At 38.5% G+C, this 21,261-nt stretch overlaps 2 protein-coding genes across 2 annotated transcripts in view; one reads left to right on the top strand and one right to left on the bottom strand.

The window, feature by feature from the left end:
• Positions 1–7,781, bottom strand: part of HMMR (hyaluronan mediated motility receptor) — a 28,786-nt gene extending 21,005 nt beyond the window's left edge. The window contains exons 1-3 of the mRNA XM_021706730.1: positions 7,720–7,781; positions 1,358–1,456; positions 55–134 (exon numbers count right to left, since the gene is read on the bottom strand). Coding sequence (XP_021562405.1) covers positions 55–134; positions 1,358–1,456; positions 7,720–7,765 — 225 coding nt within the window. The 5' untranslated portion in view covers positions 7,766–7,781. The remainder of the gene's footprint in view (positions 1–54; positions 135–1,357; positions 1,457–7,719) is intronic.
• A 543-nt stretch (positions 7,782–8,324) lies between these two features.
• NUDCD2 (NudC domain containing 2) lies at positions 8,325–13,900 on the top strand. Its single transcript, XM_008073599.1, has 4 exons — positions 8,325–8,599; positions 10,873–10,921; positions 11,166–11,317; positions 13,424–13,900. The coding sequence occupies exons 1-4, from the start codon at positions 8,411–8,413 to the stop codon at positions 13,505–13,507; spliced, it is 474 nt and encodes a 157-aa protein (XP_008071790.1). The 5' UTR covers positions 8,325–8,410; the 3' UTR covers positions 13,508–13,900.
• Positions 13,901–21,261: the final 7,361 nt, after the last annotated feature.

The following is a 21,261-nucleotide window of genomic DNA, read 5'->3' as shown; positions in this document are numbered from 1 at the left end:
ATATGTCTTCAGTGATACAGTTGATAAACCACTTGGCACATAAAAGCTCCTCACCTTTGATTCCAAAGTCTTAACTTTTCTAGCTGAAGCAGGCAAGGTAGGATTTTTGTCAACATTAAGATTTTCCTGAGATTCTGCAGAAAAATGAATTTGTATAGATTATAGTTGGTGTTGTCAGGTTTTAACCACACAAAAAAAAATTTCTAAATTTCTAATTGCATTCATTATTATTATTTTTGAGTCAGTCTTACTCCATCACCCAGACCAGAGCATAGTGGAACAATCACCATTTACTGCAGCTTTGACCTCCTGGACTCAGACAATTCTTCCACTTCAGTCTCTCAAGCAGGTGAGACTACAGGCACATACCACCATGGCTGGCTAATTTTTTTCTTTATTACTAATTGCAATTATTAATGAAACAATATAAAGTTATTTTACTTTTTAACTTTTTAGATTAGAAGAGATAGTTTATTTAAAAGGTAAATTAGAAAGAGGAGATTCACCTCCCCAAGGAGAGAAGGGGGCCAAAGCCAAGTAACATGGCGATGGCCATAGCTCAAAGAGCACATGGACACATCAGTCTAGTATGGCTATAGCCTATTCTTTTTTTAATTGTACATTTTCAAATGATTAATTGCACAATTATTTGATCGCCTTTCTGATTTTCCTAATATTCCTTGACAGAAAGGTTATGGTAATTACCAAAGGGAAGATACCTATTTATGAGTGCTTTGCTTAGTTCAATGCAATGATGAAAAATGAAATCATTATTTTATACTTCACCCCCATAAATCCACCAAATAAGAAAATTTAAATATAGGTCTGGATTTAATTTTTAGAAATGCTATAGCATTTTTACATTTATTATTTTATTTATTTTTAACTTCATGGGAAACATGTGGAGATTACCTAGATATATTAGATGATGGTGAAATTTGGCCTACTAATGAACCTGTTATCCAAATAGTGACATGGTATCCAATGGGCAGTTTTTCAATCCTCACTCCCCCTCCCACCTCCCCCCTTAAGGTGCCCCCACTGTCTGTTGTTCTCATCTTTATGTCCGTGTATACCCAGTGTTTTGCTCTCACTTATAAGTGAGAACATGTGGTATTTAGTTTTCTGTTCCTGCGTTCATCTGCTTAGAATAATAGCCTTCAGCTGCATCCATGTTGCTGCAAAGGACACGATTTCATTTCTTTTATGGCTGCATAGTCTTCCATGGTGTATATGTTCCACATATCCTTTATCCAGTTCACTGCTGATGGGCAAGCATCTTTCGTTTAAATACAGTTATTCACAAGTTTAAAACTTATGAGATCAGATAGGCATCGTTTATTTGGGGATCCATTACCTTTTTGTTTTTTAAATCTTTCCGATTTCTGAAAGGATACTGGTCCTTTCAAAACTTCTGAAGTTTTGACATCATAAGCACCTGGAGATGGTGCACAACCTAGAGGATACACAAAACATTAATGTATCATCTACTGTTATTTACGATCCTAAGTTAAAAACATGTGGGGCAGACCCAGCGGGTCCCCTCCCACTGTGGGAGCTTTTGTGTCCTCTCAATAAATCCTGCAAAAATAACCCTACAAAAAACAAAAAACAAACGATCAAAAAAAAAAAAAAACAAACCAAAAACATGTTAGGCCGGGCTTGGTGGCTCAGCCTGTAATCCCAGCACTTTGAGAGGCCGAGGTAAGTGGATTGCTTAAGCATGCGGGCTCGAGACCAGCCTGGGGAACTTGGCGAGACCTCGTCTGCACAATAAATAAAAAATTAGCAGATGTGGTAGCGCGCACCTGTAGTTCCAGCTACTTGGAAGGCCGAGGCGGAAGGATCGCCAAAGCCCAGCAGGTCGACGCTGGGGTGGCCGTGAGTGTGCCACTGCACACCAGCCTGGGCACAGAGTGAGACTCCAACTCAAAAAAATAAAAAATAAAAAACACGTTACAATAAAGTGAATATATATGGAAAAATGCCATTAACAAATTGCTTCTATATATTTTTAAATGTAAAAACAGCATTATTTGATATTATCAAGGCCTCTCTATGAAGAACAACATCATCTTGCCCTTTATATCAATTGGGTCAAAGAAACACAGGGAACTGAGCAAAACAGTTAAGACAAGTTAGGGATGAACATAATATAATAGCAAGCAACATGGTTTTGTTATTAAGGACTGAATATGAGAAATAAAATCTTTGGAGCAGACGTGGTGGCTCATGCCTGTTTTCCCAGCAACTTGGAAGGCCAAGGTAGGAGGATTGCTTGGGCCCAGGAGTTCAAGACCAGCCTAGGCAACATAGCGAGATCTTGTCTCTACAAAAAAAAAAAAAAAAAAATTAAAAAAAATAAGCCATGCATAGTGGTATATGCCTGTAGTCCCTGATGCTCGGGAGGCTGAGGTGGAAGGATCGCTTGAACCCAGGAGGTTGAGGCTGCGGTAAGTGGTGACTGTGCCACTGCACTCCAGCCTAGAGTGAGACCTTGGCTCAGAAAAAGGAAAAGAGAAATAATATAATTGGTGTCAATTCTACTCAAAAAGAATCACTGAGGTAACTACCACTGGTGTTTAAAAATAAAGCAATTCAATCTGTGTAGCCCTCAATATTCAGCCTCGAACAAAAAATGTATAGTGATAATCTCTGACTAATATAAATAAATCAGACTACTGATGATGGCAATTGCAATTTGACCACACAGAAGCAAATAAACCACACTAAAGGCAACTAGAATTTTTGAGCACCTACTAAATGCTAGGCATTATGCTAAGCATTTTATGGATATTATTTTAGTTAATCCTCACAAGAACCCTATGTCATAATTTACAGATAAATAATTGAGACTTAGGTAAAAGTCATGATATGCATAGTATAAACTGTATTAAACTATATTTCTATGTTCCTGAAATTTACACTGTGTAATTTCACTTAACTGGAGTCCTAAATTTGAAGGCATTTCAGAGTACTTACACATAGCAGACTTGAGATGGGACTCTCAGGACTTACAGTTAAAATATTATTTGCAGAAAGTTTTAGCTAATTGGGATCCAAAAGATTAACATTACTCTATGAAAAATTATTTACTTCAGTTTGAATCTCATGCAAATAAACAGGAACACCATGGAGTTTTGACCATTCCAGGGCAACTACTGCTGTCCCCTAAGTGACTATCAAATAGGTAGATAGTAACTCATTAGTAGATCTTGACTAGCATTTTTATTTTTTAGTTAGGGGGGGTCTTACTCTGTCACCCAGGCTGGAGTGCAGTGGAACCAATCACAGTTCACCACAGCAGCCTCTGACCTCCTGAGCTTAGGCGATTCTGAGTAGCTAGGATTACAGGGGATTACAAGTATGAACCACCGTGCTCAGCTCTGTGGTGTGTTTTTTTTTTTTGGTAGAGATGAAGTTTTGCTTTGTTGACCAGATTAACCTCAAACTCCTGTACTCAAGCAATCTTTCCTCCTCAGCCTCCCGCAGTGCTGGGATTATAGGAATGGGCCACTGTGCCTGGCCTTAATCATCATTTTTTTAAAAAATGCACAACAAAAATTGTCAGCATGACTCACATGTAGCGAGGTAAAGCATTGCTTTGTAAAACTTTGTTTCATATATATTTGTAGAAATATAAAAATATATTCTAGGGAGATATATAACACTTATTTCTTACCCTAGGAAAGAGTTTAAGAAGAAGTGAAGTCATTGCTTTCACCAATTCTAAGTAAACCATAAATATTCTATTAAGGATAGAATTAAGTTTCATTCCTCTATCTGGAATAATGATCATTTAGATATACTGACACAAAGACTCCAATCCTGGAAACGTTCAGATCTAAATAAGATCAATAATAAATAAAGGTAGTAGATTTTCAATTAGGAACAAGAATCTCAAAATGAAGTGCAGAATTCACTGGGATAAGGTAAAGGTAGGATTTGCAAAAAGCAATAATCTTGGCTAGTTCAGATTTCCCACAACTCACAAACTATACCCTGGGGTAAACAACAGAGTGATGGAGAAATCTCTAAAATCAGGCTAAGTGTGGCACATCTTAGAGCATCTATTTGATTCATTGGGGTGTATGGGTGGGGAGGTCATGGAAAACATATTGTATTTTAAAACAAATAGAAGACTTCAGAGAAAACTGCCACCAGCACTGGTGGGAAGTAGGTGCACGGATGCAGAACCTATGGTTAGTCTCCTTTTTCTCTCTGTTCTTAGAAAGAGTAATAAGCACTGCTGTAGACTTTGCAAGTAGCCAGAAGAAAACAAAAAACTCAACAATGTTGAATTCTAGTATTCTCATGCATCACTGGATCCACACTATCTTTTACATACAGTATATGTAAAAGATAGTGTGGATCCAGGGATGCATACAGTGTGTCTGTGTGTGTGTGTGTGTGTGTGTGTGTGTATATATGAGCGAGAGAGAGAGAGGTCTCACTATGTTTCCCCAGGCTGGTCTCAAATTCCTGGCCTCAAGCCATCCTCCTACTTCACCCTCCCAAAGTGCTAGGATTACAGGCATGAGTTACTGCACCTGGTCTGGGTCCACACTCTCAAAGGAAATAAGGGCCAGCAAAAAATGGGACAGTGGACAGTGAACAGCATATACAAAGTAAGTATATACAGTGGACAGTGAACAGCATATACAAAGTGGACAGTAAACAGCATATACAAAGTAAGAACAATAAAGACCATGGTTAACAAAAGACTCTTCTCTTCCCTAAAGACACTACAGAGTTAAACTTGCTACTTAGGGGGATTTGGATTCCAGGGGAATTAGACTGAAATCTAGCCTGTGTACTTACCAACTCTTTGTGAGACTGTGGCACATGATATTTTCATGCTCTTTGTATTTTCTTTACCAAGTACTTTTTGTACTTGGTACTTAAATGTACTTCATCATAGATATGACTTGTTAAATACTGGGAAAGAGGGTACATCAGACCAAGAAAGGAATATCTTGGGAGAAATCATAAGCGTTCTGGAACAACTTATATTGTCATCAACCAATGATCCAAAGCTAACACAGTCAACACTTTTATGCCAAAAAAAACCCTTTTTTTTTTTTTTAGTTGGAGTCTCACTCTGTTCCCCTGGCTGGAGTGCAGTGGCACGCTCCCTGCCACTGCAGCCTTGACCTGCAGGGTTTAGGCAATCCTTTTGCCCCAGCCTTCCAAATAGCCGGAGCTACAGGCATGCGCCACCATATCTGGCTGATTTTTATTTACTTATTTATTGTAGAGACAAGGTCTTGCCATATTGCTCAAGCTGGTCTCGAACCCCCGAGTTCAGGCAATCCTCTCGTCTCTGCCTCCCAAATTGCTGGGATTACAGGTGTGAACCACTGCAGCCGGTCAAACAAAACATTTTATACGTTACTTTCAGACTTCTGTTTTCTATTTCTGCCACCTAGAATGGACAGACTATCTCCCCTTTTGCCTGGTTAACTCTCATTTATCCTTCAGATCTCAGCCCAGATGTCATCTCTTCTAGTTTTTTCTGAATCCCCAAATAAGACTAGAAAAGTCAAAGCAGCTTATGCATACTGTTCCTACCACAAAACTTCTCAGTTTTGTAATGGCTTATCCATCTCCCACAACAGACAAAACGGGTTGAATTTAGAGAATATCTTAATTATGTCTGTGTCCTAAGTATTTAACTCAGGGTTGAGTTCAGCAGCATAGAAAATACAGAGAGTATGTTGGGATGTAGGAATGGTATGAATAGGATTTTGTAATCAGTCAGATCAGGGTCCAAATCCATCTGTGTCTGCCAACCAACAGACATTGTTATGTGTCTGATACTTTGTAGATATAGGAGGAAGAAGATGAATAAGAACATTATACTCTCTCTACTTTTCCAGTCTAGTTTTAAGACTTCTAGAAAGTCACTTCAATAAGGATCAGATTCTTCATCAACGAACAGGAATAAAAAACAGTACCTACTTGACAATATGGTTGTGAGGATGACTACTGGAATAATATGAGAAATCACCAGTGTCTCATACATATTAAACATCAAATGTTATTCTTGAAACTGTAAGCCTGAAATACTATATCATTTGTAGAGCCAGTTTAATCTATTATAATGCAAAAACAAAACAAAACAAACACTCCTTGTTTTGTTTTGTTTTTGTCGGGTCTCACTCTGTTGTCCAGATTGGAGTACAGTGGCATGATCATAGCTCACCACAGCCTCAACCTTCTGGACTCAGGCGATCCTTCCACCTCAGCTTCTGAATAGTTGGGACTACTGTCATGCACCATCACACCTGGTTATTTTTAAAAATTTTTTGTAGAGACGAGGTCTTGCTATGTTTCCCAGGATGGTCTCGATCTGCTGGGCTCAAACAGTCCTCTGGCCTTGGCCTCTCAAAGTGCTGGGATTACAGGCGTGAGCAGTGGCCTATTCTTGGAATACTTAGGAAATAATATGGTCCTTGAGTCTTTTAATTAAGTAAATAAGCCTTGTGCTGATCCACTTGCTTGCTTGGCCTTTATGAGCAGTGGTGTACATTTTCATTCACATGTTGGCTGACAGAAATTACAGCTGTAATAAGTGGCCATTAGTGAATTACAATGGATAAATCATGGACTTTGATACTCAGTATTACCACTTACTAATTGCTCAATAGTTACAAAACCCCTCAGTTTTCTCATCTGTAAAATGAGGACAATATCAATACCTTTGTCACCTGCCTTTTGGAAGGAATTAACAGAATCTAGTAGAGAAAATGTTAGCCCAGTCCCAGAAAACAGTTAGCGTCTTAAATGATAAGTGCCTATCAACCACCATCTAAGGATTCCTGGTTATTATGCTTGTGCATTGCAGTGTTTAAGAGCACATGACGGAGGCCATGTGCAGTGACTCATGCCTGCAGTCCCAACACTTTGGGAGGCTGAGGCAGGAGGATTGCTTGAGGCCAGGAATTCAGACAAGCCCGGGCAAAACAGTGAGACTTGGTCTTCATTAATTAAAAAAAAAAAGGTACTTGATGGATTCACTGAGGCCTGGGTTCATAACCCTGTTCCATCAGTTAGGTTGTGTAGCACTGAACAAATTTAAGTCCTAGTCTATCAATAAGATAATGAATAATAGGATTATTTCTTAGAGTTGGTGGAGGATTGGAAAAGAAGTGGTCATGGATATAAAGTCTTAGTATAGTGCTGAGGTTCAAGGTAAGTGGTCAACATCAGCCGCTATAACTTCATTTATAGTGTTTTTAGTAAGTGCTACTGCTATAATCTTACCCCCATAAACTGCCATAAATCCTCCTTCTCTTATGCCCAAAATTAATAGGCAAAAGAAATCCCATCAGCTCAGACGAAAAGTAATACCCGAACGTTCTTATTCGTGAGGCCTTCTCGGACTTAACGATCAAATATCTCCCACTGCCTCCTCGTCCCTATTCCCTTCATCGGCTTTAGTTCCTCCATACCGCGAACTGTTTATTGGCAGTATGTCCCACTTGAATGTAAGCCCCACGGGGCAGGGACGGATTCACTCACTGCTGTATCCTTAGCAACCTGAACAGCACTTGGCGTGTAGTAGAGGTTTAGTATATATTTGAGAAAAATGAGTCGATAGAGCGATCCCCACCCCGGCCCTAAAATCGCTGCCTGCTTGCCTCCCAAGATGGGAACCGAGAGGGGTGAGAGATGTTAGAGCGTTTCCCGTCCCCCAGCTCCTTCCTCCTTACGTACCAGAAGGATCATTGAATCGTTTCAGGGGCGCCTTAGGAAACGACATGCTGACCAAAAGGTCCAAACACACCACCGCTCGGCAACTGCCTACGGACGATTACGATTACTGCCACCGGATTACAATTCAAATCCCCTATGACCCGCCCACCCCGGCGTCAGCCAATTGGAAAGCGAAAACCATGGTACCCACCGATACCCACCAATCACGCACAGCAACGCCAAAGAACATGACGTTTCTAGCTGTGTCCAATTAGGTGGCTCGTATGTTTAAGCTGACAGCCAATAGAAGACCGTTACTGTTCGCTACCCCGCCCATCCGCCCTATCTTTTCCGGCGTTAGTCAATTTGTAACCTACGCTTTAGAAGCAATTGCGCAAGCGCGCTGAGAAATTTGGAAGTCTGCGTTTTGGCGTCTTAGAGGTGACAGCATAGTGACTACCTGCTTCATTGGTTCTAATCATCTCCAATCGTTCTTTAGGTGTAAAGTTCTCTGGATTGCAGTTCTTTCAAATCCAGTCCTGCCAGTGGCCACTGAAACGGAAAAACGAGCACGCGCACGGGGCCACCAGCTTGGCGTCTCTGCGCATGTGCATCGACCGGAGCAAAGGGGCCGAGGCGCAGCCCGAGCGTAGGGGTTCCGCGCGTGCGCTGGGCTCTTTCGGGGCGGCTGCTGCCCGGAGGCCGCTGGACTATGTCGGCGCCCTTTGAGGAGCGCAGCGGCGTGGTTCCATGCGGGACCCCGTGGGGCCAGTGGTACCAGACCCTGGAGGAGGTGTTCATTGAAGTTCAGGTGCCTCCGGGGACTCGCGCCCAGGATATCCAGTGTGGCCTGCAGAGCCGGCATGTGGCGCTGGCCGTGGGTGGCCGCGAGATCCTCAAGGTAGCGGCAGGTCGGGGCTTGTGTTCAGTTTCTTCTTCCCGACCTCCCCACATCCCCGAGTCCTAAAGTTCATTGTTTCCATGGGATGACACCCTTTGGGCTGAAAGAGAGAGCAGAACATTGGCCTGGCTGGAGCTTCCATCCTCAGGGCACGTCCCTAGTTGGAGAAATTTCAGGAGCTCGTTTTTCTGCTTTATTTTCAAACCAAGTCAGGCTGCTGCTTCTGTTTCTTTGAGGGTCTTCAGCTGGGAACAAGTTAACTAGGTTGCTAAAGGAACAAATATTGATGTTACATACGCCTTCTTCCGGGCCCTGATCCGTGTGCCAAGGAGTGCAGCGAGACCAAGAAGGTTCCTGCACTCAAGAGAATCTGCACTCTTCTTGTAGCGAGCCATAATTAAGAAACATGTGGGCTGAGATAGGAAAGCATGGAACAGAAAGTAGAGAACAGATAACGGGGTGAAGATTCAGAGATGATGTCAGGTGATTTATTTGCTCGTTGTAAATTAGAAAAATCCTGCCTGTGTAGTGGTCAAGCAGGTGGTGAAAGGGTGTGTGAAGAAAATAATTATAGTACCCCTTTTATTTATTTTCGTCAGTGTTCTTTGAATCTGGAACCCGCTATTTTCTTGCTAAGCCTAGAGTTAAATTTGATTGAAATTAGATTTTGTTTTTAGATTAGATGTCCAGGATGTTTGATGGCAGTGTAATGTAATGGTGAAGGGAGACTCCTTGGGATACCTGGCTACAACCTGTTGTCTGTTTTGTAAACTTGGGCAAGAGTTTGTTCAGTGTCTGTAAGCCTTACTCATTCCCAAGGATTGTTTTGAGCATAACATGCTATTCATATGTATGAAGAACTTGGAGTAGTACCTGGTATGTAATAAGCTCGTAGTACTTGTTAGATGTTACTGTATATAGAAGTGCTCTGAGTGCCTCAAGATTCACGTGAAAGACATTGGTTTATGTCAACTTGGATCTAATAACTTCTGAATAGTTGTACAATTCATAGTTTCCTGAACAATGGTTTAAGATGACAATTTAACTTACTTTAGTAATTGTAATAACTTTGGGAATTTGGCAGTAGCGCTGGGATTTTAGATGTATTGATAGACCAGTAGGATTTTTTGTGTGTGTGTGAATTGGAGTCTCACTCGGTCGCCCAGACTGGAGTGCAGTGGCCGCTCCCGGCCGCCGCAGCCTCGACCTGCTGGGCTCCGGCGATCCTTCCGCCACAGCCTTCCAAGAAGCTGGAACTACAGGCGTGCGCTACCACGCCCAGCTGATTTTTTGATTTATTGTAGAGATGAGGTCTCTCTGCCCAGGCGGGTCTCGAACCCGCGGGCTCAGGCAATCCACTCACCTCAGCCTCCCAAAGGTGCGGGATTACAGACTGAGCCACCGAACCCGGCTAGGATTTTTTTTAATAGTACTGACTTATTTTAAAATGTGTGATTTTTTAGTAAACTTAATTTCATTTTCTATAACTTAAATTTGGCAACAAACTAAAATGGGTTTGAATGTATGCATTCTCTTAAATTTTTATTTTGCTTAAAACAAGAGTTTGTGAAATCAGGTCTAATTTGACATCAGGTCTAATATGACATCAGATCTAATCCAACATCACTTCTACAGTATGTGCTTTAAAGTTTTTAAAATGCCGATTGCCCAACAAAGAGATTGAACCAGTTTTTTTCAGTTTACATTAAAAGACAGCATTTCACCAGACGGGGCAACATAGCAAGACCTCGTCTCTACAGAAATATCAAAAAATTAGCCAAGCGTGGTGGCATGAGCTTGTAGTCCTAGCTATTTGAAGGGATCACTTGAGTCCAAGAGATCCAGGCTGCAATGAGCCTTGATCATGCCATCGGACTATAGCCTGGGTGTTAGACTCTGACAATGAATAAATACATACATAAATATCAGCATTTCTTGGTTTTGCAGGCAGTCCCTTCTTGCAGTTCATTTTAATTTGTAGAATTAAAGCATTTCAGATATTTCACATTTGGCCAATCAGTGATCAGAATTTCTACATCTAAAAATTAAGGAACCTTGATCTTTTTTTAAGAGAGCCCTGTGTTCTTTGTCATGCAGTGTAAACTAGGCTCTGTTTCACTTGCTTGGAGGACATTCAGGATTGAGCACTTACAAATGTGGTGAAATGGTGTAAGGTATGGATTAGGTCGAAAATTAGGTAAGTCTTAATCTTGACAGCTGCATAAAAGTAATGAAATGCTATATTTTTAGTACTTTGTATGTTTCTTTTTCAGGGCAAACTCTTTGATTCTACTATAGCTGATGAGGGAACGTGGACTTTGGGTAAGGGTAACTATTATAATTCATAGAATCTTTTTTAAAATCAATTTTGTATTAGAATTTGGTATCTTTTTCTCTTTTGCATTAGGTCCTTTTAGGCTTTGCACCTTTGAAAGATACTGATAGAAATATGTTGAAAACAGTTGGATGTCAAGATTTCCTAAAAAAAGTTTACCTAATGATTTTTGAAAAATATAAAATTTAGTGATGAACTCTAATTTTTTTATTTGTGATTTTTTTTTTTTAGAGGACAGAAAAATGGTTCGTATTGTTCTTACAAAGACAAAGAGAGATGCAGCAAATTGTTGGCCTTCTCTTCTGGAATCTGAATATGCAGCTGATCCTTGGGTACAAGACCAAATGCAGCGAAAGCTTACATTAGAGAGGTTCCAAAAAGAGGTAAGTCACTTGAAATGTGTGAATATGTGTAGTTAAATATCTAAACATCATAGAGTCAATATTTTTTGAATTTTCTTGAGAGGAATTTATTTGTATTGATATGATTTCCAAGTTTAAATTCAATTAATGTATATCAGTAAAGCATGAATAAACTCTTAGAAAAATTGAATATAGGCTTACATAGTGTAAAAAGTAAAAGGCCCTTTTACCACCATTTTCCCCATTCCATGTACCTATCTCATTTTCATCTCATATACTGGCTTTTTTGTTTTGTGTTTAACACAAATGTAGAATCACACTCTGTATTGTTTTTCATGTTGCTCTTTCGTTTAATAGTATGCCTTCGGTCTCTTTTCCTGCTAGTGTGTAGGTGTAATATTCATTCCTTTTAACTGCTTCAGAGAATCTCTAGTTTTGTCTTTGATATGATTTAGATTTCTTCATTTTAAATAAAGCTGTGCTTTCACTTCTGTGAAATTACTTAGATATTCCCAGATAGATATTTTAAATATAAATATTTAGGAGCAGAATTACTGGATCAAAGCACTTTTAAAATTTTGATGAATCGTGCATATCTAAGAGGGGGACCCCAAAAAACTCAGAATTTATTTTTTAAAAATTGTGTATTAAATGTTTAAATTTCAGTCACCTTCAACATACTCTCTGATATGGTACACCTATTAAGATGCTTTTTCCACTGCTCAAAACAGTTTTTGAACTAGTCAATTTTGATGCCTTTTAGTGCTTCTGCCATTTTTTTGTTTCACTGCCTCCATTCGGCAAAACGTTTTTATTTGAGGACTTTTTCAACCAGAGAAACAAAAAAAAAAAGTTGCTCGGGGTGAGATCCCATGAATGGGGTGAGAGGAGTCATGTTGTTTTTGGTCAAAAACTACTGAACACTCAGTGTGGTGTGGGCAGGTACACTTATAAATCACCTATCATGAAGTGGGCAAATGTGCTGAATCTTCAAAAACAAAATTCACTGAAACCAAACGCAGCTTGTCACAATGATGCTAGTTGGTACATTCCTAGAACACTTACTTAGCAGAGGAAGCCTGTCCTACAAGGGGCCTACCCTCCAAAAAATAATTCACACCCCCTTTTTTTTTGGTCCTCCATATGTGATAATGATTTCTAGCCTAGACTTTTCTTCTGAATTTTGGACCTATGTATTAGTTGTCTATTTAGCATCTCTACCTGGCTATTTAATAGACATATCAAACTCAATATGTCCAAATTGAACACCCCTAACTTCTTTCCCAAATTTGGTCAGCCTCTAGCCCTCTCATGTCAGTTGATGGAAACTGGTGGGTCAGGTTAAAAAAAATTGGAAATCATCCTTTATTCTGATCCTTCTTTCATACCCTATTTTATTAGGAACTCTTATTGGAGCTACCTTCCACATATATCCTAGACACAGTCTTCTCAAAATAGCAGTTAGATCATGTTGCTTCTCTCGGAACTCTGAAACTCATTCCTCTATCACTGTTTCAAGGCCCTATCTGCTTGGTTACTCCATTATTTCCCTAAACCCCTCCTCTGTTAACTGCTGTTCTCTGCACTGGATGATTTATGGTTTATTTTTTATCTCCTCTTGCTAGAATGTAAGTTCCACGAGAGCCAGGGGTCTTTGTTTCATTCACTCTTGAATTCCACATACCTCTATCGGTGTATTCCAAACAGGAGGAGCTTGACAGATGTATGTTGAGTAAATGAAATTTTCCACCAAAAAGATTAAAGCCTAAGGTAGTGGTTTCACAGGATTGTTGTGAGGGTTAAATTTGTGTAACTCTTAGAACTCAGTGTGATGTATAGCAAGCTCTCAAAAAATACTGACTATTAAAATCTGTTTACATGCTGTCATTGAAGTATATGTTTCCCCATACACTTGTTAAAACTATAATATATATATCAATTTTCTAAATATTTGTAGTTCTGAAAGTTGAAAACTACCTCTTAATTTTAAATTCCATTTTGGTGATAACAATGGCATCTAGTAATTTTTCATTTATTTATTGGTCATTTAGATTTATTTTAAATCAATTGCCAGTTCATTTAATATTTTTTCTTAGACATTTTATTATTATTATTTATATCTTTTAGAATCCTGGTTTTGACTTCAGTGGAGCAGAGATCTCAGGAAACTACACTAAAGGTGGACCAGATTTCTCAAACCTTGAGAAATAACCACGGGTTTTTTTTTGTTGCATCCTGTGGATCCCAGCAGATATTGCCAACTTAATCAGAGAAACAGATTATGTGATGGAAGAAAAATGTGGCTGCTTACAGTTAACAAATTGCAAAATATATTTTAAAAAAGGTTCTGAAAATTGAATTCAAGTATGATTTACATAGGAAACGTGCTATGGGAACTATTCTATGGATAGGTAAACTTTTTTTGAATTTATTTTTGCTCAGCATGAAGTTTATATGCTGTATTTTACTAATTTCATATTTAATAATATTTTTAATACAAAAGTCATTAGGGTATAGATCATGTGAAATGAAAGGGTGCCTTCAAGGAAAGTTAACTTTTTCTTTTGATAAGTGTGATATTCAATAAACTTTTCTAAATAGGAATTGTGTACCCCTTTGTCTAAGTACACCAATTCACACAAGGAAATTATAGTACTGAAAGCAATTTTTAAGAAAAGAAAAAATCCACAACACAAATGTATTTTGAGGAAATTAATTTTAAGAGTTAATGAAAATTTCTTAATTAGATCTTTCCTTGAGCAATTACTTTATGTCAAGAAGTTGAAAAATCATTAAAAATCTAACAGCAGCTGTGGATTAAAACAGAAGAGAAGCATGTAAGTGAATGTGGTAATTGGGTGAGTCCTTTGTTCGTGGCAGAAAGCAAAGTAAGGCCCCTGATTGTAAATTAGTGGCATCATTTTGATCTTAAGCATCCAGACATGTAGGTAGGGATTGTCTATTGAAATTTCTTTAATCCTGTTTATGTTAATAATATATTTTGTCTTGTTTAATTCTTGAAAAAACTTGATCTTTCAAATGCATAGAAAGGTTACAAGTGAAGTATAGAGAATTTTTTTCTTTCTGAACCATTTGTGAATAAGTTGGACATGACGCTCCATCACCTCTGAGTATGTTAGTGTCTATTTGCTTCAAAGGACATTCTCTTATTGGCTATAGTGTAACCATTACAATCAGAAAATTTACATTGACTCATTACTGTCATCCAGTCCTCAGACCCTCACACTGTTCACATTGAACTTACTGTCCGATTAATGTCCTTTATAGCAAGAGGATCCAGTCAGAATCATGTCTACCATTTAGATATCAGCTATCTTTAGTTTGCTTCAGTCTGAAACACTTTCTCATTTTTTCCTTGTTTTTCCCAACTTGGCATTTTTGAGGATTACAGACCCGTTTTGTAGAAAATCCATTATTTTGAGTTTGGTTTGATGTTTCTTCACGATTAGATTCAGGTTATGTGTCTTTGGTAGGAATATGATAGAAATGATAATGTGTTCCAATTGCATCCTATCATGGATTAATAATTTCAATTTGTCCCATATCTGATGGTGTTACTTATATCACTGATTAAGGTATTATCTGCCAGACTTCACTGTAAAGTTACTCTTTATGTAAAATTATTTTTGAAAAAGGTAGTTTTAAAGTACCACCTTGTTCCTTATCAGACTTTTTATTTATATGAACTCAGGATTCCCTATTTGATTCAGTGGGTTAAATACCTATTATTCTCATTGCTTTGATCCCTAAAATTGTTATATATTTAGCTGATAGAAGACCATTCTAAGTGACTTCTGTGTCCTTTTGACATATCTCCATCATTGTTTGAACAATTTCTTACTCTCTGGCCAAGATATACCAGGCTCATAATGCTTTCCCTGCCCCAGCCCTAGAATCAGCCATTTTTCCAAAAAACCTGAGTTCTCTTTAGTGGGTAATGGTATTTAAAAGTTAAGCCGGGCTTGGTGGCTCAGCCTGTAATCCCGCGCCTTTGGGAGGCTGAGGTGAGTGGATTGCCTGAGACCGCGGGTTCGAGACCCGCCTGGGCAGCGAGACCTCATCTCTACAATAAATCAAAAATCAGCTGGGCTTGGTAGCATGCCTGTAATTCCAGCTACTCGGAAAGCTGTGGCGGAAGGATCGCTGGAGCCCAGCAGGTCAAAGCTGCGGTGGCTGGGAGCTGCCACTGCACTCCAGTCTGGGCGACAGAGTGAGACTCCAACTCAAAAAATAAATAAATAAATAAAATAAATAAATCAAAAAATTAGCTGGGCATAGTAGCACGTGCCTGTAGTTCCAGCTACGTGGAAGGCTGAGGTGGAAGGATCGCCGGAGCCCAGCAGGCTGAGGCTGCGGTGGCCGGGAGCGGCTACTCCACTCCAGTCTGGGCGACAGAGTGAGACTCCAACTCCAAAAAAAAAAAAAAATTAAAGTTAAGATCTATGTCTAATTTGCAATCACTGTTGGTGTGTGTATATAATGTTTATATTTAAATCTACATGTCTGTATGTTAATAACTATGAGTTCACACTTAAACTTTACATTCTAATCCCATGGGTTCACTTTAGTTTTCTCCCTTTCCATATTTATAACTCCCTTCAGCAGCAATGAGAAACCTGATTCTTATTATCCTTAAGACAAAGGGGGACCCAAAAAAACCCAGAATTGTCCTGAAGGGCAGGCCCCTTGCAGTACACTTGCAATTTGTCCCTCTGGATCAGTCAACCAAAGTTTTTATCTGGAAGTTTTGAAAAGTTTGCATAATGATTTGTGGAAGTAACATCTTGAGTTGTGGCAAACAAGTGACTGGTTCTTCCGCCGTGACAACGCACCTGCTCACACCATGCTGTGTGTTTAGCAGTTTTTTGATCCAAAATGGCAGGACCCCTGTGCTCCACCCTCTGAGCAACTTTCTTTTATTTCCCCAGAAGAAATAAGTCCTCAAAGGGAAATGTTTTGCCAATGTGGAGGAGGTGAAACAAAAGTTGGCAGAAGCACTGAAAGGCATCAACATTGATGAGTTCAATGTTTTGAGCAGTAGAAAAAAGATCTCAGTAGGTGTGTTGCATCAAACAGAAAGTACTTTGAAAGTGACTGCATGCTTTTTAAAATAAATAAGTTCCGGGTTTTTTTGGTCTCTCCTAATATATTTGATCTTTATTGTAGGTCATCTCCCCAAGTGAATACTTTCCTGCTCAGGCTCCAGTATGCAGTGCTAAGCAAGGGATGTCCTTGTCACTCTGCTTTGACCCTAACACCCAACTACAGCAGCCCACCCACCCTATGATACTTATATTACTCATTTTAGGAATGAATTGTTGGAGAAGAGACTATAAATTGGCTTATCTTTGACATTTAACACAGTTTTGCTGGATATAGAATTTTATGCCTGTAATCCTAGCACTGGGAGGCTGAGGTGGGAGGATTGCTTGAGACCAGGAGTTCAAAACCAGACTGGGAAACAAAGTAAGACCTTGTTACAAAAAAATAAAAGAAAAAGAAAAATTAACTAGGTGTAAGGGCCTGTGCCTGTAGTACCTGCTACTTGGGAAGCTGAGTCAGGAGGATCACCTGAGTCCATGAGGTTGAACCTGTGGTAAGCCGTGACTGAGCCACTGCACTCCCGCCTGGGTGACAGTAAGATCCCATCGCAAAAAAAATTATATTTTGACCGCTGGATGTGGTGGCTTACACATGTAATCCCAGCACTTTGGGAGGCAGGGTCAAGGATTGCCTGAGCCTAGGGGTTTGAGACCAACTTGGGCAACTTGGTGAGACCTTGTCTCTGTAATAAATTACCTAGGCATGGTGGCATGTGCTTATAGTTCCTCCTACTTAGAAGGCTAAGGCAGAAGTATAGCCTGAGCCCAGTAATTTGAGGCTGCGGTAGCTGTGATCGTGCCACTGCACTCCAGCCTGAGTTACAGAGTGAAACTGACTTAAAAAAATAAGTTTTGAGTAAACAGAGTAAAACTAGCTTTTTTGATGTATAGTTTGGTGAATTTTAATAGAGTTAAATCACCACGAAAACTGTCATGCTTTCTTTCAGTCACATACTACTCCGAAGCCCCTAAACTCTGGAAACCACTGATTTAGTCTCTGTTTCTATAGTTTTGTCTTTTCAACAATGTATAAATGGAATCATATGTAATTTTTTTTAAAAAAGCTTAATTGAGACAAAATTTACATAACATACATTTCACCATTTAAAGTGTATCATTCAATAGTTTTTAGTATGTACACGTATATGCAGCCATACCAGTGAGTTTTACAACATTTTCATCTCAAAAACCTTTGCTATAATTTCTGTTCCTCCTTTCCCGTGCCAGCCACATAGCCAGGAATTTACTTTCATCTCACAAATTTCCCCATTAATGCACATTTCATAACCATGGAATCATATTATATGGTCTTTTGTTACTGGCTTCTTTTCATTTAACATGCTTTAGAGATTCATCTGTATTCTAGCATGTACCAGTACATTGATTTTTATATCTGAATAATATTTCATTGTATGGCCGTATGACTATCTGTTTGTAAACTGAGGAACATTTGGAGTATTTCCATCTTTTGGTGATGATGATGTTCCATAAATGTGTGTACAAGTGTTCATGTGCATATGTGTTTTTATTTCTTACCTAGTAGAACTTTTAGGTTATATGGTAACTGTGTGGAACTGCCAAATTGTTTTTACAAAGCAGCTATAACATTTTATAATCCCATCAGCAGTGTATAAAGGTTCCAGTTTCTCCACATCCTTGTCAACACATATTATCTGACTTAATGATAGCCATTCTAAATGATACAATATGAAATGGTGTCTCTTTGTAGTTTGATTTGTATTTCCCTGATAACTAATCTTGTTGCATATTCTTTCTTGTTCTCATTGACCATTTATCTTTATTGGAGCAACATTTATTCATATCTTTTGCCCACTTTTTAACTGGGTTGTCTTATTTTTGAGGTGTAAGGGTTCTTTATATATTTTGGTTATAGGTCCCTTATCAGGTATTTGAATTGTAAACAATTTCTTCTTATCTGTGGGTTTCTTTCACTCTTTAAAATTTTTTTTTTCTATTTTTGCCTATCGCTTTCTTGATGGCATCTTGAAGCATTAAAGATTTGTTGGTGTGTGTGTGTGTGTGTGTGTGTGTGTGTGTGTGTGTGTGTGTGTGTGTTTGGAGATGGTTTCATTCTGTCCCTTAGGCTGGAGTGCAGTGGTGTGATCCTGCCTAATTGTAGCCCTTGCTTCCTGGTCTCAAGTGATCTCCTGCCTTGGTTACCTGAGTAGCTGGGGCTATAGCTGTGCGCCACTATACTCAACTAATTTTGTTATTTCTTGAAGAGATGAGGTCTCACTATGTTGCTCAGGCTAGTCTCAAACTCCTGGACCCAAGCAATCCTCCTGCCTCAGCCTTCCAAAGTGCTAGGATTATAGGCATGAGCTACCGCACCCAGCCTGCATGAAAGTTTTTAATTTTGATGAAGTCTAGTTCATCATGCTGTTGGTAGATTGTGCTTTTGGTGTGATGTCTTAGAACTTTTCCCTAACTCCAGGGCATGAGAATGTTCTCCTTTTAAAAGTTTTATAATTTTATGTTTTACGTTTAGATGTGTGATCCATATTAAGTTAATTTTTGTATAAGCTGTTAAGTTTAGGTAGAGGTTTATTTGTTTGCCTATAGATGTCCAATAATCTCAAATTATTTTGTTGACAAGACTATCCATTCTCCACTGAGTTGTCATTGTACCTTTGTCAAAAATCAATTGCTATTTATGTGAGTCTGTTTCTAGACTATTCCATTGATCTATGTGTATGTCCTTTCACAATTACCATCCTTCCTTAATTATAGCTTTATAGTAAGTCTTAAAACTGGGTTGCATGATTGATTCCTCCACTTTATGCTTTTTCAAAATTGTTTTGACTGTGTTAGTTTTTTTTTGCTTTCCGTATAAAATTTAGAATCAGCTAGTCTATGTCTACAAAAAATTCAGCTGGGGTTTTTAATGCAACTTTGTGAGTCCTTCAATTCATGAACATGAGGTATCTCTCTATTTAGCATCTCTTTGGTTTCAGTCATCAGCATTTTGTGTAGTTTTCAGCTTACAGATCCTTTACATCTTTTCTTAGTTTATTCCTAAGTGTTCATTTTTGGGGGAGCTATTGTGAACGCTATTGTTTTTGAAATTTGAATTTCCAGTTGCACATTTCTAGTGCATACAAATATGTTTGATTTTGTTTGTTGACCTTGTATCTTGTGACCTTGCTAAACTTTATTATTAACTTTGCAAGTTTTTTGTTGTTGATTTATTGGGTTTTTCTATATAAACCACAAATAGGAAGTTTTATCTTATCCTCCCTAGTCTTATAAGCCTTTTATTTTTCCTCCCTGATTGTGCTGGCTAAAACAATACAGTGGAAAAAGTGGCCATCCCTGTTTCCTTCTGGGTTATAGGGTTTTGAAAGCATTGTCTTTCACCATTAATTACTGTGCAGGCTGTAGGATTTTCATAAATCCCTTTTATCAGATTGAGGAAGTTCCATCCATTGATTCTTTGTTAGCTGAGTTTCTTTCAAGAGTGGATGTTGAATTTTCCATGCTTTTTCTGTATCAATTAGTTTGATCATTTTTTTTCCTTTAGCCTGTTAATATGGCTGATATATATATATGTTAAAGTCTCATACTTGTCGCCCAGGCTGGAGTGCGGTGACATGCACACAGCTACTGCAGCCTTGACCTGCTGGGCTTAGGTGATCATTCCGCCTCAGCCTTCCAAGTCGCTGGAACTACAGATGCATGCCACCACACCTGGCTAGTTTTTATGATTTATTGTAGAGATGAGGTCTCACCCAAGTTGCCCAGACTGGTCTCAAACCCCTGGGCTCAGGCAGTTCTCTCGCTTTGGCCTCCCAAAGTGCTGGGACTACAGGCGGGCCACTGCGCCCAGACAATTGAGTTAATTTTGAGATAGCTTGTGTGTCCCCCCAATCCCAAATTTGGTCATGGTATATTATGCAGTTTATCTAGATTCATTTATTAAAGGTTTTTGTCTGTGTTCATTTTGGATATTATCCACTATTTTTTTTCCTTTAATTATCTTGATTTAGTATGTTAATTCTGGCCATATAAAATGAATTGAGAAGCGAGTGATCCTTTCTGAGATTTGTAGAATTTATGTTAATTCTTCTTTAAATGCTTTATGAATTTGCCAATAGGTTTTTAAAAATAGATTCAATTTTTAAAAGTTGTTTTATAGAACATATTCAGGTTATCTAGTTCATATTAGTTAAGTTTTGGTAGTTTGTGCCTTTCAAGACGTTGGCTCATTCATGGAGTTATTCATTGTATTTTTTAATGTCCTTTTAATGTCTTCAGAATCTGTATTGTTATCTTCTTTCTCATTCCAAAGATTGATAATTTCTCTCTTTTTTCTTTCAGTCTTACTGGAGGTTTATCAATTTAATTGCTATTTTCAAAGAATAAAGGATTTTTTGGTTTTGCTTTTTCTCTATTGTAAATTTGTTTTCAATTGCATTGATTTTCTCCCTTCTTTTTTCTTTCTTTCTTCCTCCTGCTTACTCTGGGTTTAGTTTACTTTTTTCCCTTTAGTTTTTTAAAGTGGAAGCTTAGAGTATTGAGTCCATACTTTTTCTTATTTAATAAAAACAGTTGATGTTATAAATTTCTAAGTACTGTTTTAGCTGCATCTCACACATTGTGATATTTCCATTTCCATTCAGTTTAAGATATTTTCTAATTTTGAGACTTCCCCTTACAGCCAAGAATTTAGAAGTGTATTGTTTAACTTCCAAGTGTTTGGAAATTTTCCTGCTGTTGATAATTTCTAATTTATGGTTAGAGAACATATTTTGTATGATTTTAACCCTTAAATTTGTTAAGGTTTGTTTTAAGACCCAGGATATGATCTATCTTGGTAACTGT

The sequence above is a fragment of the Carlito syrichta genome, unplaced genomic scaffold, assembly GCF_000164805.1.
Source record: "Carlito syrichta isolate Samal-C Ts95f unplaced genomic scaffold, Tarsius_syrichta-2.0.1 Scaffold315958, whole genome shotgun sequence".
Classification (NCBI taxonomy): domain Eukaryota; kingdom Metazoa; phylum Chordata; class Mammalia; order Primates; family Tarsiidae; genus Carlito; species Carlito syrichta.
This window is presented reverse-complemented; position numbering and strand designations above follow the sequence as displayed.

Coding starts and splice junctions, on each gene's coding strand:
- NUDCD2 (XM_008073599.1), top strand. CDS start 8,411: ATGTCGGCGCCCTTTGAGGAGCGCAGCGGCGTGGTTCCATGCGGGACC. Junction 8,600..10,872: donor GTGGCCGCGAGATCCTCAAG/GTAGCGGCAGGT, acceptor TTTCTTTTTCAG/GGCAAACTCTTTGATTCTAC. Junction 11,318..13,423: donor TAGAGAGGTTCCAAAAAGAG/GTAAGTCACTTG, acceptor TATATCTTTTAG/AATCCTGGTTTTGACTTCAG.